This window comes from Mastomys coucha, unplaced genomic scaffold (genome assembly GCF_008632895.1).
Source record: "Mastomys coucha isolate ucsf_1 unplaced genomic scaffold, UCSF_Mcou_1 pScaffold11, whole genome shotgun sequence".
Classification (NCBI taxonomy): domain Eukaryota; kingdom Metazoa; phylum Chordata; class Mammalia; order Rodentia; family Muridae; genus Mastomys; species Mastomys coucha.
In genome coordinates this window covers 33,292,218-33,316,833 of record NW_022196893.1, presented here as the reverse complement: position 1 = coordinate 33,316,833, position 24,616 = coordinate 33,292,218, and the positions used below count along the sequence as shown (strand labels likewise).

General features: G+C 46.0%; 1 protein-coding gene, 1 long non-coding RNA gene and 1 pseudogene across 2 annotated transcripts; 1 reads left to right on the top strand and 2 right to left on the bottom strand.

Moving 5' to 3' along the window:
- The first annotated feature begins 615 nt into the window (after nucleotides 1-615).
- On the top strand, nucleotides 616-10,259 carry LOC116080215 (keratin, type II cytoskeletal 2 oral). The gene is made up of 9 exons (XM_031356505.1): nucleotides 616-1,276; nucleotides 2,717-2,937; nucleotides 4,833-4,893; nucleotides 5,261-5,356; nucleotides 5,836-6,000; nucleotides 6,096-6,221; nucleotides 6,882-7,102; nucleotides 8,876-8,910; nucleotides 9,507-10,259. The coding sequence occupies exons 1-9, from the start codon at nucleotides 749-751 to the stop codon at nucleotides 9,800-9,802; spliced, it is 1,749 nt and encodes a 582-aa protein (XP_031212365.1). The 5' UTR covers nucleotides 616-748; the 3' UTR covers nucleotides 9,803-10,259.
- On the bottom strand, nucleotides 2,989-21,135 carry LOC116080223. Its single transcript, XR_004114358.1, has 3 exons — nucleotides 20,999-21,135; nucleotides 6,891-7,150; nucleotides 2,989-3,374 (listed from the first exon to the last, which is right to left on the bottom strand). It is a non-coding gene; the product is annotated as an uncharacterized LOC116080223 (long non-coding RNA).
- On the bottom strand, nucleotides 3,991-4,104 carry LOC116083066 (annotated as a pseudogene).
- Nucleotides 21,136-24,616: the final 3,481 nt, after the last annotated feature.

Below are 24,616 nucleotides of genomic sequence, written 5' to 3'. Positions count from 1 at the left end.
GCTTCGAATCATGGGCTTCCATTCCCCAGGGACTACTTTGGCTCTACTTTAGTTTCTCACAATAACATATCTTGCCTTAAACTCTGGATCTGCTTAGATGGAAGCCTTTGACCTTAGAGGTAGCAGACTGGACCCCATGTCGATACATTTTCATGGTCAGCTCATCTCTAAGTGCTCTCTGAAACACAGGGCACAAGCAACATGCCATGAGAAGGCAACGTCTGGCAACAAGAGAAACAGCTTGAGCACTATGGGAGTGCCACAGGACCTGGTTCTTAACAAATTGTTTAATGAATTTAGGCCTGGGATTCAGTTCCCTGGAAGAGGCTGACCAGTCCTAATGGCACTTGTCATGGAGATCAAGGGCTCTTAATCCCTTAGGGTCTAGAGCCAGCTCATCTTGCTGTAATGGGTTCTGCTTGGCTCTCAAAAATTCTTGAGGAAATCACATGTTAGGAGGGAGGAGAGAGCTCGGCCCTCTGTCAACTGAGGCAAGTTTGGGTGATTAAGCTAAGAAAGCAAAGCCATTTTGGTCCAGAGGATTATCTTTGAGGTGTGCTAAGAACCAAGAAGTGACTTGTTGCCTGTAAGGCAGACCAAACCCGAGATGACTCTCAGGTAATTGCTTTCCTCTCCTGCCAAGTCAAGCAGCCTGGAATATAAAGGCCAGCTTCCCCTGTCATCCCCATCCTCTCCTCAGTCCTTTGCTCTGCTAAGTTATTGCTAGCTCACTGCCACACTTCTCACTATGAACAGACAAGCCTGCAAGAAATCCTTCAGCTGTGGGAGCCAGGGCTTCTCTGGCCACTCAGCTGTGGTATCTGGCAGCAGCAGGAGCAGCTGTGTGGCTCGCTCTGGGGCAGCCAGTGGAGGGGCTTGTGGGTTCCGGAGTGGAGCAGGTAGCTTTGGCAGTCACAGCCTCTACAACCTGGGTGGCAGCAAGAGCATCTCTATCAGTGTGGCGGCTGGTGGCTCCCGGACTGGTGGCTTCAGTGGAGGGCGTGGCAGCTGTGGCAGTGGTTTTGGAAGTGGCTATGGAGGTAGCTTTGGTGGTAGCAGAGGAATGGGAAGTGGCTTTGGGGGAGCCGGTGGCTTTGGTAGGCCTGGTGGCTTTGGCCCTGGTGGCTGCCCTGGGGGGATCCAGGAAGTGACCATCAACCAGAGCCTCCTGCAGCCCCTCAATGTGGAGATTGACCCCCAGATTGGGCAAGTGAAGGCCCAGGAGCGTGAACAGATCAAGACCCTCAACAACAAGTTTGCCTCTTTCATTGACAAGGTGAGGGCAAGGCCTAGTGGCATTGTGGGTATTTGTACTCCTAGGGGTTGGTATATAAAGTTGCCAGGGGGATGTTTGGCCCTTTGTCTGTCCTGTGATATTCTATTTCTGGGACACTGAGAACACCTTTCTTGTTCTTTTTGCCCTGTCATTCCAGCTGTGGAAGGAGGGAAGGGTTCTGGTCTTAACTTCCCTGTAGTACTGAGATGAGGGGCCTAAGTCTGCTTTAGTTTGAAGAATTTAGCTGCAGACCCAGAAACAGCTTACTTGCTCTTTGACAAGTATTACTCGACACTTTCAGCTAGTAACTAAGTAACCTTGCACAAAACTAGGGATGGCGACTCTGTATCTTCAACAGCACCTTACCTAGCCAGGGATATTCTGCCTCTGCCAGTGGTAAGTTGAACTGTCCATGATGGGGCAGAGCAAGGCCTGCTAGGTCCAAGGCAGAGATGTGCCCAGGATTTGGAGTGAATGTTGGTCATCTGCAAGATGAATCTCTGAGGATTCACTGGCTATTTTTACTACCATCACAGAGGCAAAAGAAGCTTGTATGTAAAGACCACTTAAAAGTCATTTTAGTCATGCTGACCCACTCTGGCTTTATTTTGAAGGATCCCAACAGACATAGGTAGTCCTGGGTTTGGCTGTTCATTTTGCCACTGAGTATGCACCTCACTATGGGTGACTTCATGCTGTCTAGGTCATTGTAATGGTTAAGGGACACAGATATATGAGAACAGGAGCTATACAAAGTACTCCACACATGCCAGATCTCTCCTTTCTTTTCTTTTCTCTCCTTTTCTTTTTTCTTTTTTTGTCATTATGAATCACTTTATTGCTGTTTTTTTAATTAATTAATTTTTTACACCCCATAATTTATCCACCCCCGTCCACCCTCTGACTGTTTCTTATCTCATACCTCCTCCCCACCCTCTGTCTCCATGTGGATGTCCCCATCTTCCACCCCACCTGACCTCTAAACTCCATGGAGCCTCCAGTCTCTTACTCCAGAAGACCCAACAAGCAGCTGAAAGAGTCAGATATAGATATTTGCACCCAGCCAATGGACAGAGCAGCTGACCCCTGTTGTTGAATTAGGGAAGGTTGAAAGAAGCTGAGGAGAAGGGTAACCTGTTGGAGGATCACCATTCTCAATTAATCTGGATCCCTGAGATCTCTCAAACACTGAGACCACCAAACAGCCAGCATACATCAGCTGGTATGAGGCCCCCAACACACATACAGCAGAGGACTGTTGAATCTGTGTTCATTCAGAGATGATGCACCTCACCCTCAGCTCTCCCTTTTCTAATCCACATCTTCTCCAAATTCTGAAGCACAGAGGCCACTGTGGATTGAAGAACTGGGTCTGCACCTCACCTTTCTACCCTTTGCCATGTGCTAGGTAAAAAGCCATACCTTCCTCTCTTGATGCAGGTGCGCTTCCTGGAGCAGCAGAACAAGGTCCTGGAGACCAAGTGGGAGCTTCTGCAGCAGCAGACCACACGCTCTGGCTCAGGCCCCCAGAACCTGGAGCCTTTCTTTGAATCCTACATCAGCTGCCTGCGCAAGCAGTTAGATTCACTTCTGGGCACGAAGGGGAGCCTGGAGGGAGACCTGAAGAGCATGCAAGACCTGGTAGAAGACTTCAAAAAGAAGTAAGGGTCCCCATGGGGGTGGCTTTCCTCACTTAAATTTTCAAACAGGTCTTTAGTTAATATTTTCTGATAAGTTTATTGAGTGAAGTCTGGCCAAGTAGAAGCTTGGAAAGTGGGGACTCAGTCATATGGGACCCATCCTTACATATCTTTTAGTGGTTGGCAGGTTCCCCTCCTACATCAGCCCAGATGAGCAAAAGGGTTCCTTGAGAACTCCATAGGAATCACCTAGGAAGGTTATCAAAAGGGGCACACCCATGTGTTCCAGTTGCTGCTATTTTGAAGCAGTAGGTTTGGGTCAGAACTGGGTCTGAGTGCTTCCTGGGCCTTGGTCCAGGGCTGTAGCATGCAAATTCATTTGGTGTGTCTGGTCTCTTGATTCCACAGCTTCACTCTGCTCCTTCTTACGGTTCCAAGTTTGAGTTCACACCTGAGATCTGCGAGAAGTGAACAGGGCCTTCAGAGGTTGGGGGTAGCTCTAGATACCCCTAGGAGTCAGGATCTACATAAAGGGGTAACCTGCTCCTGGGAGTTCTTTCTTCCACTGCTGTACAAGTGTGTGTTAACTGCATGGTGACAGGCTCCAGGCCAGGGCTATGGGAATTCAAGAGCTAGAATAGTGCTTGCTTTCCAGCTCATGTAAGTGAAACCATGGCAGGACACTTGAGCTTTTCCTGTGTGTGTGTGTGTGTGTGTGTGTGTGTGTGTGTGTGTGTGTGTGTGTGTGTATGTGTGTATGTATGTTAAGGGCAGGGGCACATATGCCACAATTGGGTGTGTAGAAGACAGGGGGCAATTTTTCTTCCCCTCCCCAAGTTAGGGTCTCACTATGTAGTTCTGGCTGTCCTGAAACTCTCACTATATAGACCAGCCTGTGCTCAAACTCATAGAGATCCACCTGTTCCTGAGTGCTGGGATTAAAAGTGTGCACCACAATGCCCAGTCTAGGGGGCAACTTTGGAGAGCTCCCTCCTTCTACTGTGTAGATTCCAAGGATCTAACTCAGCTCATCAGGCTTGGTGGCACCTTTTTTTTTTTTTTTTTTTTTTTTAAAGCCTACAGCACCCGGTATTCCCAGGCGGTCTCCCATCCTAGTACTAACCAGGCCTGACCCTGCTTCCAAGATCAGACGAGATTGGGCATGTTCAGGGTGGTATGGCCAGAGACTTGGTGGCACATTTTTAACAGAGAAGAATCCTATAGCTGGGATACAGTTAGAAGGCTTGAGTTTCAATCTTATCTTAAATTCCTCTACAATTCTACTGTAGTGAAGGGAAACTGAAATAGACAGAAATGCCAGGTGGGGACAACTGCTGCTTCATTATCCTGTGAATGACTTCATGAAGTTGGTCTAAGAGCTCAGGCAAGCAGACAGACTCTTGATCCAGCCCCAGGTGTACACATTTCAGCCTCTCACCAAACTTGGAGAAGGAACAGCAGCTCCCGAGCTCTGAGAAGTCTCCAGGCAGGATGTGAATTTTTAGGTCTCGGCAAAACAGTGTAGCATCCTTGTTAAAAATTTTTGAAGAATTTCAAATGAGGGTAGGAGAGCATTGACCCCAGGGTGGGGACATTGTGGGCTCTGTGTGACTGAACTGTCATGTGCCCATGGAACAAGTGTCCTCCCTCTGGGCAGAGATTCTGCAGGAGGATGTGAGGCCCTCATCTTTTCCACTTCTGTATTTTATATACGGGTATTTTGTCTGCACTGACATCTGCACACCAGAAGAAGGCATTGGATCTTATGAGTCTGTGATTATAGCCAGTTTTGAGCTGCCTCATGGGTGCTGAAAATTGACCCCTGGACCCCAGGAAGAACAGCCAGTATGTTTAACTGCTGAGCCATCTCTCCATTTCTGAAATCACTGTCTCAACCTGTGGCTCCGTCTGTTCAGGTATGAAGAGGAGATCAACAGACGCACAGCTGCGGAGAATGAATTCGTAGGGCTAAAGAAGGTGAGCAAGCTGTGGGGTAGACCCAGAATCCCTTTGTCTTCCACAGAGGAAGCTGAGTACTGCTGTGGATGGGGGTTACTTCTTCCCTTACATTCTTGGGAAATGTTTGAAGGAAGCGGTTCATCTTTAGACCCTACTGTAGCTAGCAAGCTAGTTGGTAATGTGAACTAATGAATATTTATATGTAGCATTAATCAAATGTTTTTTAGCTTACTCTATATGCCCTACTTTGTTTCTGTTCTCTTTAAAAGGTAAAATGAGGTTACATTTAAAAGGGCCAGAGGAGGGACAAGTGAGAGAGAGGAAGGCTCAGAGGGAGGCTTGGGTAGGAGGGAGCAGGGGTTATTCTCTGGTTTCCCTCTTTCAGGATGTGGATGGAGCTTACATGAACAAAGTGGAACTGCAGGCTAAAGTGGACAGTCTGACAGATGATATCAACTTTCTGAGGACTCTCTATGACATGGTGACTCTTTAGTTTGCTGCTCGAGATTGCCCACCAGCAACTTCACAAGCACTATGTTAGGGAGCAGACAGCATACCCACAAAGCCAGCCACCAGGCTCCCACTAAGCTCTGCTACACTTAGGGAATGCTCCTTTTGCTCCTCCTACCTGCAAGATCTGGGCCCCTCTTCTCCCTGAGCTCCACAGTCCCCGATCACAGTCAGCTACTAAATAATAGTAGCTGTGCTCTGTGCTCAAGGAGAAGCCACACTTGGGCTCATGAGCTGGTGTTTACAGACAGATACACTGCTCATCTTTGCAATTTGCCCTCCCCCTCTTTTTTTAGCCCCTTTGCTGTCACACTGTAGGCTGTAGCCTGACCTGAAATAAAAGGTTAATTTTCTACTGCCCCATTATTTAGCTCTGTTTACTAACACATTATTTAGGCATCACTGCTACTAGAGAAGCCTTGGCATCATTTGGGATCATGTTCCCTGTAGGAGCTGTCCCAGATGCAGAGCCATGTCAGTGACACATCTGTAGTCCTGTCCATGGACAACAACCGCTGCCTGGACCTGGACAGCATCATCGCTGAGGTCAAGGCTCAGTATGAGGACATTGCCCAGAGGAGTAAGGCTGAGGCAGAGGCCCTGTACCAGACCAAGGTAGGACTCTAAGCTGTTTAAGCTCTGATTGCCCTTATCAAAAATTTACCCACACTTTACAAGGCTGTACTGATCCTTCATCTCTCCCCTGTCAGCTTGGGGAGTTACAGACCACAGCTGGTAGGCACGGCGACGACCTGAGGAGCACCAAGAGCGAGATCATGGATCTTAACAGGATGATCCAGAGACTGCGAGGAGAGATTGAGAATGTGAAGAAGCAGGTGTGGTGTGGCTCCGTGGAGTGAAGGTTTGGGGCCTGGGAGAGAGGAGGCAGCAGCTGAGCTCCTCTGCACAGGGTTTTCTCCATTCTTTGGTGGAGTCAACAAAGGCCTCGAGGAGCCTCTGCTTTCCAGCTGTTTCTCCTGCAGGCTGGGCTGCTTGGAATGTCAGTACCTAGGAGAGAGGGCTGCCCATTCTGATCTGCACAGCTAATCTGACAACTGCAGGGTTGGCTTTAAGCACTCAGTTGCACTAACCTATGGAGCTTTATTTATTTATTTTTTTAAAACCACATCTTATGTAACCCCAGTGGCTTCTTTGTATCACTAGAATGAAGCATAACCCTAGTGGCTTCTTTGTATCACTGGAATGAGATGGCCAGGGAAGGGAGTTTTTGTTTTAAACAGTCTTACAAAAGAGATCAAAGGCTAACCAGACCACTGTTATTGTGCCAGCTTAGGAAAGCAGATGTGTTTCTTTTCTTGATGAGTCATGAGTTGATCTTTAATGAATTATCCAAATTGTGACATCAGCCTGACTTGTGAGCTTGTGCCTCCAGGAGAGGGAAGGAAGAGTGATGGGTGAAGAGATCGTTTCCTGCGAACCATCCGGTGTTTGTGTAGTAGACCTATACTAACTTCATCTTTTACTCTCTGCCCCAGAACACCAACCTGCAGACATCCATTGCAGAGGCTGAGCAGCGTGGTGAGCGGGCCCTCAAGGATGCTGATACCAAATTCCAAGACTTGCAGGTTGCTCTGCAGAAGGCCAAGGAGGACATGGCCCGGCTGCTGCGGGAGTACCAGGAGCTCCTGAACACCAAGCTGGCCCTGGACGTGGAGATTGCCACCTACCGAAAGCTGCTGGAGGGGGAGGAGTGCAGGTGGGGGCCCTTGGGGTCAGCATTCTCCAAGTATGGTTTTATAGTGACCTGTGATATCAAAGAAAGGAATAAATAATAACAGGAGAGGACAAGTTGGACAGAAAACAGCAGAGGAAGCAATTAAGTCCACTGGTTTTCATCAGTTATGTTGTCTAATTATCTAAATTATCACAGGCATGGTATTGATTCACATACTTCTATTCATAAAGGTGGCAGGAAAAGCCCTTTGGGATTGTGACAAAAGTTATAGACCAGGGCTGTCACCTAGAACTTTCCAAGATGAAAATAGTCTATGCAAAAAAAAAAAAAAAAAAAAAAAAGTCTATGCCAGGCTGTCTGATCCAGTAGCCATCAGCCTTTCCAACCCTCCTTTCTGTTCTCCCTCCCTCCTTCCATCCTTCTCTTCCTCCCTCCCTCCTCCTCTTCTTCCCTCCTTTTCTTCCTCCTTCCTTCTCTTCCTCCTTCCCTTCCTCTCTCCTTTTTGTTCTCCCTCCCTTCCTCTCTCCCTTCTTCCCTTCCTCTCTCCCTTCCTCCCTTCCTCCTGATCCTTTCTGTTTTCCCTCCCTCCCTCCCTTCCTTCCTCTCTTCCTCCCTTCCTTCATCCCTCCCTTTAACCCTCCTTCCTTCTTTCCATCCCCCACTGTTTTTTTGAGATGGGGGACTCACTCTGTAGCCCCAGCTGATCTTGAACTCCCGATACTTTTGCCTCAGCCTCCTGAGTGCCTGGATTACTGGCTACGCTTCAATGCCTGTCTCCTTTCAGCATTTGAAATGGGCGTAGTATAACTGAGGACCAGAGCTTTACATATTGAATCTACTTTGCATAGCTTCATGTGGCTAGTGGCGGCAATATTGGAACTTTGGTATGAACAGTTTTTCAAACCTGATTGCTAGGGCTGACTGTGTATGGGGAAGTGTGTGACACTTACATACCCCTGAGAAATAACACAGGGTAAATTGGCAGGTAACGGCTTAACGAGGGGACTCCACACATGAGGGCAGTGTCTACTGACCCCTGCCTCATGCATCTTCGTTCAAACCTTTTGCCCTCTGTCAGATCCCAGTGAGAGACCAAGCATGGGAAGAAAAGGACTTCTGCTGAGTCTCTGTGGGAAAGAGTGAAGATGAGTCAATTGAGAGTCATGTGATATGAGGAGTGGTCAGCAGAGTGCACTGTGGCTGGGGGCGCATGAACATTCCATGTGTGCTCAGCTCCATAAACACATATAAGATCCAGAGATATGGTCATTGTGAGTGGGGAAATTTCAAATACAGCACACACCGTGCGTGGGTCAGCATCTCATATTTTCTCCATGATCACTACTACTACTACTGCTGCCCTAAGCCCTGTCACCCCAAGTCTCACTAGAGAAGGCTTCCTGGAAGAAGAAAGTTGGGTAAACAAAAGCAGGACTGGGAAGAAGGGGAGGGGGGAAGGGCATGCAAGATGGAGATCATCTTAGGAGTCAGCAAGGGGTGAGGGAGGCTAATCTGGTAAGGGGTGGCAGTTTGCCTGGAACAGATCTTCAGTGTGAAGGGTGGGAAGAGAAGGATGTAGAGTGTTGTGGTCAGAAGTGCTGTGAGTCATAATTGCAATTGGTCCCCTTCTCTGGGGGGTGTATTGATAGGAATAACTCTGGACTAATCTTTCCTTTCTCAGGGACTTGACACCTAGGAGGGCAGATGGGAGGATGTGGTGCCCAAGGTTATGAGCCTGCAGTTCTTTGTCTGTTGACACACTGGAGAAGTAACTCTCTCCCTCTGTCTTTCCAGGTTGTCTGGAGAGTTTCAGAATGCTGTGAGCATTTGTAAGTAGCACATTTGAGAACCTGCCCTGGGGGCTGGAGATGGTTCAGTGGGCACGATCCCTTGTGTTAGCATGAGGATCTGAGTTTGAATTCTCCACCATGGACTTAAAAGTTGGGTGTGGCATTATGCCTGTACCTGAGAACTGAGATTGAGGGGCTGGATCCTGGGAAGAGGCCAAGCAACCATCCTTGCTAAAATGATAAGCTTCAGGATCAGTGGGAGATCCCATTTTAAGGGGATAATCTAGAGACTGACACTTTTTTTACATGTATGTGCATGGGAACATGCATTTGGCCCAGTTCACTCAAGGCATCCTGGTGATACCAGCCATTTCCCTGTGCTGTACCCTTCATGTAAACTGTGACCTAACTCCCTAACCCTTCTGATTGTGGGGTGTGGCCTAGATAGGAGAACCAGAAATTTTGTGAACACCAGTTCCTGTTCTTGGCTAGGGCACTAAAGAGCTAAGTTTGCTTGTTTTTTGCAAGCTAATACCTCAGAGTATGTCAGAAGTTATGCAGCAGAGCAGGGCAAGGCTGAGACAGTCAGCCTCTAGCTCCCAAGCCTTTCTCCTGAACTTTCTGTTCCCCTGTAGCAGTGGTCAGCAATGTTACCAGCACAAGCAGCAGCGGAGGCTTCAGAGGTGCCGGTGGCAGCAACTTTGGAGGGGACAGCAGTGTCAGAAGCAGCAGCAACAGCAGCAGCAGCAGGAGCAGCAGCGGGAGCAGGCTTGGCAGTGGAGGCAGCATCTCTGTGAGCCAGCAGAGAATGGGCTTTAACTCTGGTGGTAGCCAGACCTCGGTAGGCAGCAGCTACAAGTCTGGCAGAGGAGGTACCAGCAGTGTTCACTTCTCTCAGACCACCAGTTCCAGCCAGCAACGCTCTAAGTGATCTTCAGAGGCAAAACATTCTCACCTTCCTGCTTTCCCTGCCTCAGCCTGCAATGGCATCTGCTCTCATCTTCTTGACCCCAACAGGTGCACAGTTCAACCCTGCTTTAACTCAAGTTCCTTGGAGAAGGGGCCCAACTCTTTGCTTCTAAGTCTTCTCTTAGGTTGGGGTGGTCCAGCTACTAGTCTGGGATGACAGCGCTCCTGAAGAAGAGCCTGTGAATCTGAAATATGGTCAACAACACCAGAAGCTCAGCCTTCCCAAGCCTTCTAGTCTAACCTAGTCCATTCCAGCCATCTGTCACTCACCGGTGAAAAGATCAAGGTTCCAAATTGTTGGTTCTCATGAAATGCTCCTTACAGCTGGCTCATCTATTTCCCTAAAACCTCCTGAGCTGTGGGTCTTTTGCTTATGAAAAGTTATACTCCCCTTTCTCAATAAATCACAGCATGCTTCACAGACTGGTGTTTGTATTTTATTCAAGGATTCATGGAACAGATAAGATTCAAGAGTAGAGCAAAATTGGTCTTCTACAAAACTAGAAGTAGGTATAAAGGACTCTGAGTTGATATGGTTTCATCTCTGCTCATCTACTTGGGTTCTTGGGATAGGTCTACACAAGAGCACTCATAGTGTTAAAGTGGGGACTCTCCCTACCTTCAGGAAACTCATCCCACCATCTCCTAGCCTCTGAGCAGGAATACATGCTCCTGGTTTGCACACAAAGGAACCAGAGTGTATTGGGATCTTGTTCCACCTCCACTATGGTAGACACAGTAAATTCTTTCTGTGAATGGAAGTCTGTGAGCCTCAAGCAGCTGACACACAACATCCTCTTTACCCTGAGTGTGTTCTGAGTCACAAGGTTAAATGAGCTTACTGTGGGTGTAGCTAGGTGACAGACACTTCATTCTACTTACTGAGCACTGTGCTCATTTGGGAGTGCTTTCCAGGGTCCTGCACAGGAGTCTGGGAACACACAGAAGGTCTGGTGTTCAATGAGAGGAATAAATAGAGATAAATTCATAGAACAAGATCCCTTGCCCCAACCTAAAAGAAGATGGGATAGGGTCATGCTCCTAGTAGGACAGACTGGAAAACTGATTCCCTTGTGAACTGTTGCGAGAAGAGATGGTGGAGGGAGGTACTGAAAGGTGAAGGATGCTGGAAAAAAGACTCTCTCTCTCTCTTTCTCTCCTCCTCCTCCTCCTCCTTGCTCTCTCTTTCTCTCTCCCTGTGTATGTGTGTGAATGTATGAATGTGTCTGTGTGTCTGAATGTGTGTGTGTTGTGCATGAGTGTGTATGAATGTGTGTGCACGTGTATGTGAGTGAGCATGTGTGTTTGTATGTGTGTGTGTGCATGTATGTGTGTGTGTGTGTGTGTGTGTGTGTGTGTATAAGGGGAGCCTGGATAAGACCAGAAAAGAAAAACATAGTTCAGGAAGGGCAAAGGTGCAGAGTCTGTGCCCAGAGCAAACCCCAGGAGACACAGCTGAGACTGCATGCCCATGGAGCAACACTATAGGGGCTTCCAGAGTGAGGGTTTTGTGTCTAAGGCTGAGCTAGGGATGGGAGGATGAGGTCATTTTAAGTCTAGGAAGGCTGACAATCCACTCTGACCAGGGGCTGAGAAGGTTCGTTCTAAGTCTGGGGAGGCTGACAGTCCAGGCTGAGCTTCTTTGGTCTTATAGAACCTCTCAGATCCATTTTTATGTGGGATAGAACTGGAGCAGCTTTTCATCTGTGATAGCAGTGAGGGCGTGTGAGTTTTTCTGTACTTGTGTGGCATGGGCAGAGGGTGGGAGGAGCCTTCCCTGGTGACATAGGGAACCCTATCAATTGTCTTCATCCCTTAGTGGTAACTGGTCTCTTTATTTTCTAGTTTCCAGTCTTCTCTATCTCCTCTCAAAATTTTCTAGTCTATGAAACACACACACACACACACACACACACACACACACACACACACACACACAGAGCAAAATGCCCAAGATTTCACCAAGTAAAAAGCAAATGCCTTTTCTTACTTCTTTAGCATGGTGACATTCTCCCGAATTTATACCCATGTGCTGTGTAGTTAGGGCCACTGAAGTGAAACAGTCCTTTATGCAGGAAAGGGAGACACTCATAAGATACAGGCAGCTTATGAAACTTAGGTCACTAAGAATGATGCCAGAGAGACCCCTAAGTTTATAAAACCAACAAACCATCCTTGGAGAAGACACCTTTTCTAGTTGGAGTTGTCTACAAGTTGAGCAGGGAGATTCAGAGATATAGATTTGGGAGTCTCCATCCATCTTGGGTGGGCTTCTTGGTGATGCAGCTGCCTCTGAGTCACTATGCTGATGTAAATAGTTCCAATAAACTCCCCAACTCTCCAAACTAGAGCCAAGTAGCATCATTTCTTTCAAAATGGTCAGTATCCTATCTGAGACAGGTAGTCTTGTTCACATGCCTCCAGGAAAAGTCACACAGCAACACACATGCACACATACATAATATGTAGAAGTATGAATATGTGCATGTACATGTACATTCAGCAGAGTAGAGGCTTACACTGTGGACTGCTTTCTACCATGAGTGTTACGAGGTCTATCTTACCATTACTATTGTCTATTCACGTGGTCAACAACTGGAGTCCTATCATGCCCTTGGCACTGTGCTAGGACCAAAGGAGAGGACAGTTTCTGTCTTTATAGAATTTACAGTTTAGCTAAGAAGAAATTTGCCCAAAGACATCTTTATATAACAATTTTATCTCCATCCTTCCTCTCTCTTATTTAAAACATTTCCCCATTGGCAGGACCAAGGATTCACTCTCCATGGTATTAGCTGGGACCTTTGCTGTTATAAACCTAGTTACATGACAGCCCACTCTTTCATTCTAACCCTGTTTCATTCATTACTCCCTCCATGTTGATCCTAAGGTCATCGTCCATACATATCTGCATCTTAGAGTGTGTTCTAGGAACCTAGCCTGAGACATGAGGGAGCCAACAAAAATTGGCTGGTTGCCTGACTAAGATTGGATGCGTGGTTCTCTCTCTTCTGGTAGGACCTGTGGTCTGGAGAGAGTGGAAACTCTGGTCTACTTGAAAACTGCACAGGTAGAGGACCAGGGATGACAGGTAACTCACTATTCAGAGAGAAGATCCTGTTAGGAAACCTTGGAAGCTAGAATCTACAAATAATCTGACTAAGCAGTGAACACTTGTCTGAGACATTCAGGGAAGCCAACCAGGGGTGGGAAAGAATCTCTATTCTTATCCAGACCCAGTCAGACCTCCCAGCCCACTTACATTCTCTACTCATCTGGAGCATTTTCTTTTCCTTGGTAGACACCCTGAGGACCTAGCCGGAGTCCCCAGTTCACTAATGGACTATCTTAGCTTATCCTCAGTGGACAGAGAATCTGTTTTCCCTGCCTCCAGATGGCTCTGTTCACCCTTCCCATCTCCCCAATATTAAGTTGGTACCCCAGAGTTCTGTTCTCACTCCTGCTGTTCCCCACCTGTGGATGTGTTACTAAGTGCATGTTCATAGTTAAAGCCAAATAGTCTTCACTTGGATGCCTATACATTTCATTTATTGCCACTTTGCAAGTTAGAGCATCTTAGCTGGTCATGTCTGTAAGGGATATACAGACAACCTGGAACTTGAGAGATATCTTCTAACAGTTCTGCCCTGCTTTCTATAGTCATTGATGGCTAGATAGAATTAGGCATGGTTTTTAATACACAGCCCAGTCTGCTAGATTTCCCTCTGCACATGTGTCTGAATCCCTGAGTATTCTATTTGGGATTCCTGCTTCTCCTTACCCACCTAGCTACCTGTCTACACACACACACACACACACACACACACACACACACACACACCCTCCTGTTTTTAATCACAAAACCCTAAATAACTTCTACATGCAAACTTTGGAGAATAAGGACTGTGTCAACAAGAGGGTACAACATTTGGTTAATGCTCTTGAGATGACTTCCCTGTTGTAGTTCATAAGGATATCATATAAGCTATCTTAGCTTATCTTCACAATTAGACAAGCACCAATGTGTGCTGAGTGCTTCCTGTGCACCTGGACCCTTCTTAAAATAAGTAAGCTTTAACAGCAAGTCTGTGCCATAGATTTTATTGTTATCTTTGTCTTTTTGGTAGAATCAAAGACACAAGACTTAAATGACTTAACCAAGGTTGAGAAACTAGGAGAAGGGGAGTCAGGGTTGAACTCTGCCAACCTCTGTATGAAGTAAGTCACTTTTACATGGTGACTCACAACATCAAGTGGGTGTTCTAAGGTCTTCTTGATTGTTCAAGTCCTTGAATCCTAAAGAAGAAATTACATTTGTGTGTTTAGGGAAGCATACACATGTGTGTCACAGTCCAGTTTACAATCTGTGGGTGTCAATTCCTTTCTACCATGTGGGTTCAAACTTAATTGCCAGGCTTGGCACATGTGTCTTGACGTACGGGGCCATCTCTCTGGCTTTCTCCTCTAGTCTTTCCATGAACTGGATATGTGTAAAAGCAGACACACTTTACAGGGACATGTCTTGGCTATGGTCAGTAGTTTTTGTGAAGTAGAAGGACCTTGTGTTCTGTGGGGGGTACAGTGCATGTAGGACACTCAGTTTCATGGTGGAGTGTGTGAGCTGCCTTCAGTTCCTATTTCACTGTGTCCTGAGATCTCCAAGCACAACTTGAGCTCTTTAACTGACATTTTGTCCTCAGTGGTTTTGTTAAACCATGGCTGTCCTCAATACTGAGATCTGGGGATGAATGAAACTACCTCCAGTCCACTGTCACATCCCTGTTGTCTCTAGTCTCAGAGGCTGGTCTGCCTCTTCACTGCTTAAAACATTGTCAAAACCACATTGCTCAAGGCAGGGTTGGGTATGTCTTTCTGTAATGATAAAATCACACCATAGCTTGTTTCTCAGTGTCTGCTCTCTAGTGGTCCAGGGTCCCACGGGGTTTAACAGCTTTTGGTTTCCTTCTGCCTGCAGGTTAGAGAGATAGCTCCCTGCTGAGGGAATGCTGGTGTTCTGTCCATAGTGCTGAATTGGGTCTTGAGCAAGCTTACTTGAGCTCTCTCTTTCTCTCCCCCTGCCGGCTGTGTGTGTGTGTGTGTGTGTGTGTGTGTGTTTCTTCTTCTCACCTGATACTTCCAGAGGTCCCTCTAACTCACCTTCAATCCTGCTTCTGCTACTTTTGGCTGTTTTATCTGGGGTAGCAGATTTCTTGTCTAAAATTCAATAAACATTTGATGTAGAGATCAACTCTAAAACTCTAGAATTAATTCTACTTATGTTTTCTATAAAAACACTTCAGTTCATGTGTCTTTTTAAGTCGTTAAGAGTGAGACTTCATGCCTTGTGTTTTCCTCTGGGCTCTGTTTGCTGGATCGTCTTTGTAGCTGCTGACTGGAATATGTACTTCACTTTCTGACCTGGATTTATTATTTCTAATTTCATTCTCTTATGTTAATGAGAAGAATGGGAAAAATTTTAAAACTGATTCCTTTAAAGATATATAGTGATGAGTGACAGAAACTAGGAGCTCCAAGAGAAAGCAAACAAGTTAATTAAAACCTTAAAAAAATTACAATTATTTATTTATATGTGTGAGCATGTGGGAGTAGCACAGAATTCAACTGGAAGTCAGAGGACAACTTGCAGGAGTATGTGGGCCCTAGGGATGGAACTCAGGTCATCTTGTTTGGCAGCAAGCACATTTACCCTCTGAGCCATATTGCAGGTCCAAGTAAGTTATTTTAAAATGTCAATAATGTTATTCATTAATTTGATAATGAAATAATAAGCCGGGCAGTGGTAGTGCATGCCTTTAATCCCAGCACTTGGGAGGCAGAGACAGGAGGATTTCTGAGCTCAAGGCCAGCCTGGTCTATAGAGTGAGTTCCAGGACAGCCAGGTCTATACAGAGAAGCCCTGTCTCGAAAAACAAACAAACAAACAAACAAACAAACAAACAAAAAAAGAAATAATAGCTTCCTACGATGATGTTTCAAGGAATAAATTAAATAACATAAAATTACCTTATAAAATGAGAGATGATCTTATATATTTGCAAATTTAGGTTAGCAACCTTATTATATATTCTTTAAATAAAAGGGCTATGTCAGGTAACATCATTTGTATGTTCAGTAAGCACTTGTTGTCCAACAGGACAGCAGGCAGTACAGAGACTCAGAGCTTGGCACAGCTCGTCCTTGAACACAAGTGTGAGACTTGGCCACCATCATTTCCAGAGATGTTATTGCTAATTCATCTCTGAGGAACTAACTAGAAATAACTTCAGAAACCATCAAGAGAAACCTTCTTTTAGACAATCATATTTCCTCTAAACTGCTTACCACAGTGGCAACCATTCTCCTGCGGTGGGGCATCCTCATTCCCACCATATGGTCCTTATAAATTTCACTCACAAGTTCTGAGTTCTTCCTTGGTGTGGGACAGTGGACCATGCCAGGAAACTTGGTAAGGCAGAGCTGGTCTCAGACCCCAGCACTTGGGTATACACCTGGGACAGTAGGCACCTCCCTGCTCCCTGCCAGATTCCTGACCTGGAACGGGTGCCACACTCCCCACATCAGGTCACTAGTAGCACAAAACAGAATTCTCCATGCTAATGAGGTACCCAGAGGTGGTGGGAGGTCCTAGGGAGGCACAGCCTGAACCCTTGTGTGTGAGCCTACAAATGTGAGCATGGTTTTCTCTTCATAAGTTTTATATCCCAAGGGGTCATCTCTATTTCCTTTGCTTTGAGATGTCCCCTGATATCTTGAGTATGATCCTGATCTCACAGAATCTTAGGTGCCAGAGCCCAACCCTCTAGGTGAGGTCCAGCTAGCCCAGGAAAGGTGTGAGCACCCCTCCCCCATCAGGCCTGTGCTGTTGACAACCCCTTCCTGTGCTGATTCACCAGAGCTGGCAACATTTTCCACCACATTGCAACACTGTACCTCTCAGGCTGAGTTGTACAGCTGTTTTTGTTTGCATGCATGTGTAGGGTTTTTAATTAATCTCTGTTAAGTCTTTCTTTGTGTGAGTTATAACTCCAAGCTGCCAAATTGTTTCTGGGTTCTGCTCCAACTATACCTCTAACTTGATATGCGTAATTAGGCTCTAGTCAGTTATACATTCCTCTTCCCGCCAATTCCACACTTCCCCGATCAGCCTCCATTTCATGCATGCATTCCCACATCTTAGCAAAGTTGACTCTTCTGCCTCTCCTACTCAACATAGAGGGCATGAGAAGCAATGCTACTCTCACTGCTATCTCTTGATGCGCAGCTGTGAAGAGCAGAAGGTATGTGGGGAGTGTGTGTTGGTAAACCAAGGACTACCTAGCCAGCCTTCAGTGGGCCAACGCCAGCCATTTCCACGAATCATGTATTCTTCCTATATGCATGCACTATATACCTCTTTATAAAGCCCGTGCCTTCACAGCCTGTTCTGTCTCCTCCATCCTCACTCAGAGACAACATCTGTATTAATTTCCTCCCCTTATAAATCTCTCCTGTTAGATCTGTTGCACTATATAATTTTGTGGCATTCCTTGGCCCCAACTTGCCAAGGCACTCTTCCACTGTGAAACCCTAACTGTGAATTCAGACATGAATGGATAGTTTTCTCAGACCCCACCACTCCCTGCTGTTTGTCTGGTTCCCAGTGTCCCCAAGGTTCTCCCCCGTGCAACCAAGGCCAGTAGAAATCTCTCTAAAGTCACTTCCCAGAGAGGTACTATTGTCTCTTTTGGTTATACTGTGGGATCACAGTCCCTCTGCTTCTAGTCCTGCCCTCAGCTCTGTTGGAAATTTTCCTCATTCTCTTTCTCTGCAAGATGTCCATTTATTTCTCTATTTGCTGTGTGTTTTACTACAACTCTCTCTGTGTCTCTCTCCATGTCTCTCTCTGTCTCTCTGTCTCTGTCTTTGTCTCTGTCTCTCTCGTGTGTGTGTGTGTGTGTGTGTGTGTGTGTGTGTGTGTGTATGTGTGCCAGTTTGACTCAAGATTATCTTATAGGGTTGATGGTACAAGGATCAAGAGAGGGAAAGGAAAGAGAAAAAATTTGTGTCATAGGCAAGCAGAGGTGGAGGGGATGGGACCCTGGATATTCAGGAGTCCAGTGGGACAAGCTCTGGTTTCCCATCTGGCCTCTTCATTTGGGTGACCTGCTCAGTACTCTGGTGGGCCATTTCTGGAACTCCGTAGTGCTTTGCTGTGCAGCCTATGTAATTCCTGTGTGTCTTGAAGCCACCTCCACAGTGCTGGGGAGCTCCAGCTGCTGTATTAAAGCTTTGCCCTGGCCAAGTTGGGTCCTGGCCTCCAGTTCCTCCTAACTCAGCTCTGTGAAGCCTGACTAGCTGGACTAAACTTTAGAGCTTTACTGGACAAGAGGGACCCACAGATTTGGCCTCTCTTGGTCTGTGTCGCCTTTCACTACTCTGCTTTGGCTCAGGCATCAGAAATATCTGAACACTCACGTGCCTTTGTCTTCCCTTCCAGATGAGCTTCAGGATCCCAGGGAGACAAGCTATCTGCTGGACCTTGAGGCAGGCTCACAGCCCTGTCAAACTCCTAGATTTGGATTCACCTCCTATGATTTCTTTACTTCTTGAGGAGGACAGAGTAGATGTAAGTTTGATCAAAATGTCCATTCACTGGCTTCTGTCCTGGGATCTCGCTCCCTCCATCATGACCGGAAGTCACACTCATGTCTTGGGTGTGTACTATTTTCCCAGGAGTAGCCTACCTTTAGTCAGTTGCTTAATGCTTAGAAGATGTCAAAACATAAGTTTTAGGCAAGCCCGGGGTACAGAGTGATACTCTGTTTTGAAAAACCAAAACCAAAAGCAAAAGCAAATATAACAAGGCAGTAGTGGCCCAGGCTTTGAATCTCAGCACTGGGGAGGCAGAGGCAGGCAGATCTCTGTGATTTCAAGGCCAGGGCTACAGAGTGAGTTCTGGGACAGCTAGGGCTGTACAGAGAGACCCTTCCTCCCTGGGGACAAGAAGAGCAAAAGGACGAGCTGTCGCAGGGTGAACCGTCTCCCAGAGCAGGTTAATTGTAAGACACTGCTGATTATACTTAGCTGTCTGCCTGGATTTTATTGGGTCCTTTCTACAATTGTAACAGATATTGGCAGCAAAGAGAGGCTGAGAATTTCTCTCTCTTTAGTTCTGGCCCTGTTATTAATCTACTTTCTTTTTCTTTTGTCAATTCTCTTTTTGTTTTTGTTTTGTTTTGCTTTTTGTTTTTCAAGACAGGGTTTCCTTGTGTAGCCCTGGCTGTCTTGGAACTTGCTCTGTAAACTAGGCTGTCCTCGAACTCAGAAATCTGCCTGTCTCTGACTCCTGAGTTGCTGGGATTAAAGGTGTATGTATGCCACCTTGCCTGTGATAACATTTTTGCTCTTGAAGTTTTTACCACACATGAGAAAAAAGTTCATGTTAGTGATCCTTGATTTTTAAGTAATTCCAATTATATTTTACATAATCTATGAATGACAGTTAATTTTAATCTAGTGAGCTTTAGCCAAATATTTTCAAAAACAGTAACAAAAATTTAAAAATTTTATAATGGAAAATTTATGCTGAGGGTCTATATGAACAGGTATGGTATGATGTAGGAGGAGCCTTAAGGTATATTGTGTGAGACATGACAAAGAACCTTAAGTGGCCTGGTGACAAGTTACCTCTCACTTGTACCTTAGATCTTAGTATAGGATCAAGACAGGGCCAGCAGGATAGTCATATGATATGGACATGTTCCTGAAAAGCAATCTTGAGTAGTTCGTCACTATGTGACCACCACAGAATCCATTCATATAAACACATAAGGTTTATAAACCCTATAACCATAGAAACACTATACATAGAGATGTCTTCTAGAGTCACTATGAGCAAAACAATGGGAGATTTAATCAAATATAAGAGCAAGTGGTTCAGGGAGAGACCCAGTAAGCCTGGGATGTATGAGGTTGCTGTCGGTGTCAGAGTATACAGTATTCAGCCAACTTTTATTTTGAGACACAGTCTCATATATCCCAGGAGGATGTCAATGCCACCTTCTAGCTGGCAATGACTGATCTTGACTTCCTGATCCTTCTACCTCTCAATAGCTAAGATTAGAGACCTGTTCCACCATACCTGGAACACCATCATTTACCACCCTTTATGTGTGCCACCATACCAGGCTGGCTCACCACACTTTTTTAAGGAACACACCTAAATTCATTGAAATATAGTATGGTAAGCCATTATCTCAGCTGTTTGTTCTCAGTTAAGCTCTGTAATGCTATATAATCATGTGGACTACACCTTTACATGCCACTGCCAAGGCAGACGCTTCATTCACACAGTTTCATCACAGGAGTCCTGTGTTTCTTCAACACTGATATGGCTGTGCTATCTCTAGGTGGTAGGGATTTTTCAGTCCCATCATAATCTTCTAGGGCTTCTGTCTTAGGGTTTTATTGCTGGGACAAACCACCATGAACCAAAAGCAAGTTGGCGGGGGGGGGAGGGTTTATCTGGCTTATACTGCCATATCACTGAAGGAAGTCAAGATAGGAGCTTCAACAGGGCAGGAACCTGGAGGTGAGAGCTGATGCAGAAACCACAGAGGGTGCTGCTTACTGGCTTGCTCCACATGGCTTGCTCAGTCGGCTTGCTTATAGAAGCTAGGATCACCAGCCTTGGGATAGCACCAGACATTGGGTTGGGTTCTATCCCATTGATCACTAATTGAGAAAATGCCTTACAGCTGGATCTCATGGAGGCATTTTCTCAGTGGAGGCTCCCTTTTCTCGGATGACTCTAGCTTGTGTCAAGTTGACATACAAAACCATCCAGTACAACCACCGTTGAATATGTGGTCTATGATTGGCTGAAACATCATTGTGTGGCACATGCTGTTTTTGGACAGAAAACTGATTCAGCACAGGGCTGATGATACCCTGGTCAATCAAGGACTACGGGTTGGACAACAGAAGACCAACATGTTAAAGAACACGCTCATGAATATCTTCCTGTAAAGTCTTGTCCTCAGTAGCATAAAGACTGACAAAGAAAGTTAGATAAACAAAAATAGAGGACACACCTTAGTAGATCACAGAAACTCTTCACCAATTAAGCATACAACTATGAGATAGCTCAAATGCTCACCTGGCTGTGGCTCCAACAGAAAGTGGTCTAAATCTGGAGGGAAAAGCTTGCCTGCGATGGTCCATTACAGTGAGAAGGGACTGTGGGGACTGTCCATTGCACCCCACATCTGTCCGAAACAAGCCCCACAGTGCAAGGGCTCCTCTTCTCCACACCCTTGCCAATGCTTGTTATCTTATCTTCGATGGTTGCCATCCTAATAGGGGAGAGGCTTATCTCCCTGTGACTTTCATTTATGTTTCGATCATGGATGATGGTGCTGGCTCCTTGCCCACCATGGTGGTGCTGGCTTCTTGCCCACACTGTCAGTGGTAATGAATATAAGGTGGCCCAGTCATGGAAAACAGGATGGACGTTCAAAAAAAAAAAAAAGATTCAAAATATAACTACCATATCATTCAACAATTCACTTTTGGGCATATTTACAAAGGAGATAAAATCAGCATCTCGAGCTTATTGCCAACATGTGGGCTATACCTTGGTGTTTGTAGACAAATGGATGGAGAAAGAGAGTGCTGGGGCCAGAGAGATGGCTCAGTGGTTAGGTGCTCTTGCTGCTCTTCTAGAGGATTCAACTTCTGTTCCCATAGCCCAGGTCTGGGAGCCTGTAAGACCAACTCCAAGGCTAAAGAAAATTTGAGTTGGTGAGACATACCTGTGATTTTGGCTCTTGGGAGATGAGGGAGGTAGGATCAAGGTCATCTTCAGCTATAGAGAAGGTTTGAAGCCGCCTTGTCTTGTCTCAAAAAACTGAAAAACAACAATACCAAACCAGGAAAATGCAGCAAATATAATATCATTATATATTATATTATAGTTGCTTTGCATAGTAACATAGTAACTGTTAAAATGAAGATCTTGTCATTGATAGAGTTGATTTGTATACAATGTATATAATGTTGATGAGCTACACAGGAGAAAGAAGCCCCATGGCCATGACAACATGTGTAGGCCCCCAGGGGCACTATGCTAACTGACAGATACATATCATATCATCTGATGTATGTGTGAAATGGGAAAAGTCATATTCACAGAACTAATGAGTGGGAGACACAGCAGAGGTGGGATGTAAGAGGGCAGAGCCTTTACCTTATGAGGGGAACATGTGATCTAAGGAGGAAAAAGAAAGCAGGCCACCTCTGGTCACATCTCATCTTAGGAGGTGAATGCAGCTTGGGGCTGGGATCTTTAATGTAAGGACCTCTTTTGCCTTGTTTAAAGTGCTGTCTCTGCCCTCCTACAGAGAGGCAGGGTCTCATCACGTAGCCCAGGCTGGCCTGGAACTTGTAATCCTCCTTCATTGCTCTTTACTTGTGCAGGGGTACACAAGTAGCCCTCACTCTTTTCAGTAGTTAGGGATTAAAGCAAAGCACTCTGAAGTCTTTTGCATGGTTTATGGTATATTGCAATTTATGTTTTTACAGTGAAAATGATGTTGCAATTTGTTTTAAGAAACTGTATGGAAAACCCAGGATAGTTGATGGAGGGAGGTTTGCTTTGTATATTAACATAGTAACTGTTAAAGTGAAGATTTTGTGGCTGATAGAGGGTTGCTTTGTTTAGCAACATAGTAACTGTTAAAGTGAAGCTCTTGTCATTTGCCTGGCTCTGTGCTAAGAACTTCTCAAGAATTAACTGCTCCAACTTTCCCAGTCCCACCACATAGGCAGTGCCTACCGCTTTACAAATAAGGAAACTGAAATGTGGAGAGATTAGTGAACTTGTAGAGGGCCAGATAATTCGTATGAGGTGGAGTCAAGACTCAGATTCCAGCATCGGAGTTCTAAAATCTTACCCTATGAAGCAGAAAGCATGCTCTCTGGCTTTGGAATCAGTCTACCCAGGTGAGATCTGGGATTGGGGCTATAAGCTTTCTGGCTGCTTGGTCACTTCTGGCCTCACATCTGAAAGCCACCAGTAAAATGTGGCTGCATAGCTTGGGATGTGGCTCAGTTATTAGAGTACCTTCTTACCATGCCTGAAGTCCTCAGTTCTGTCTGCCTCTTCATATGCCAGGCAGAGGGATACAAGCCTGCAATCACAGCACTCGGGAGATGGAGGCAGGGGTATCAGAAATTCAAAGTCATTCTTAGTTACACAGAGAGTTTGAGGCCCGCCTGGGTTACAAGAAACACTCTCCTCTCCAAAAACTGGGGGCTGGAGAGATGGCTTAGTGGGTAATGCTTGTGCAAGCATGAGGGCTTGAGTTCAGAGCCTAGCATCCCTGTGAAAGGCTGAGTGTGATAGGATGAGTCTGTAGCTCCAGGACTTGGGGAATGGAGATAGGCAGATCCCCAGAGCATCTAACTAAATAATCCAGCAGAAGTGGATTATCTAGAAGCTCTAGGTCTATGTGAGACTCTGCCTCAAAATAAATTTCTTACAATGTAAGAGCCAAATAAAGGATCATGTTGTTTATGGCCATTGTTCTAGGAACCTGCTTATTCTTTAAATGGGAGCAAGAAAAATAGTTAATTACTTATGCTTATATACTGCTATAGTCTCTTTAATGTGGGCAAGAGGACATATGAGCCTGGAATTTACTGAATGTTTTATACCCCCTATCCCAGGGATTTGGGATTCTCTTCTTCCCCCCATTACCCCTACAACCCTGATTCTGTCCTGACTTCACTTGATCTGCATGGAACTGTTGTCTACTTAAGCAACTATGACTCATGGCTGGGACCTTACTGTTTCTTTTGGAATTCAGCTTGGGGCCAATCTGCAACCTTATTTTCCTTTAGGCCCACACATGCCCAGCTGTTCTTTTTGCCTCAGGGAAAAGAGACAGTGCCAGCTTTGGTGAAGGGCGTTTAAAAAGTTAGATTTCCAGTATGGTGGATGGAAGAGCCAGTATTATGTCTGGAACAACACTATCTCTAGACCTTGGGCTCAGCAGGGTAGTGCTAGGGCCTCAATGGGGCTTCTAGGGCTAAGAGCTCTTCATAGGTTTGACGAGGCAGGAGGTCACTGCTTCATCCTACATTCCCAGGCTGGTTCTGGGGTGCTAGTCAAAGAAAGTTTCAAAGGCGAGACCCTAGATACTTTGGGGCATTAATTGATGGCCCGACAGCCACCCTCACTCAGAAATCAGGAGAATTCCCTGATGTTTCTGTGTGCTAAATACTACCTTTCTCCTGCTGGTCACTGGGCCTGCTAGATAAGTGGTATAGTTCTCAGTCCGCCTGTCTCTGAAGGAGCAGAGGCTGCCCGGGACTTCCTCATTGGACTCTCTTTTCTATTTGGGTTAGGAGGGAGGAGCTACAATGTCAGCTGCATCACAGATCTCTGTAATGCAGACTGTCTCCCTCTCTCTATCACTTTCTCCAGTGAAATGGCTGCTGACCTCCACTTCAAACCCAGTTCTGACACTTGAACAGGGACCAGTAGCTCCTGCTGGGTAGGAAACCAAGGTTAGAGCTTCTGCTCTATGGATCAGTTGCTCTCTCTGCATCTGCACCACCCCACGGCTTTCCTTCTGCTGATTACAGGTCCAAAAGCTCTGAATGTGAAGCCCCACACCTGCACCATAGCCCCACACCTGCACCACAGCCCCACACCTGCACCATAGCCCCACACCTGCACCATAGCCCCACACCTGCACCATAGCCCCACACC

What these genes read in the sequence shown, in the direction of transcription:
- LOC116080215 (XM_031356505.1), top strand. Translation starts at nt 749, where the DNA reads ATGAACAGACAAGCCTGCAAGAAATCCTTCAGCTGTGGGAGCCAGGGC. An exon ending in TTGCCTCTTTCATTGACAAG is followed by an intron (nt 1,277 to 2,716) that starts GTGAGGGCAAGG and finishes CTCTTGATGCAG; the next exon opens with GTGCGCTTCCTGGAGCAGCA. An exon ending in AGGCCCTGTACCAGACCAAG is followed by an intron (nt 6,001 to 6,095) that starts GTAGGACTCTAA and finishes CTCCCCTGTCAG; the next exon opens with CTTGGGGAGTTACAGACCAC.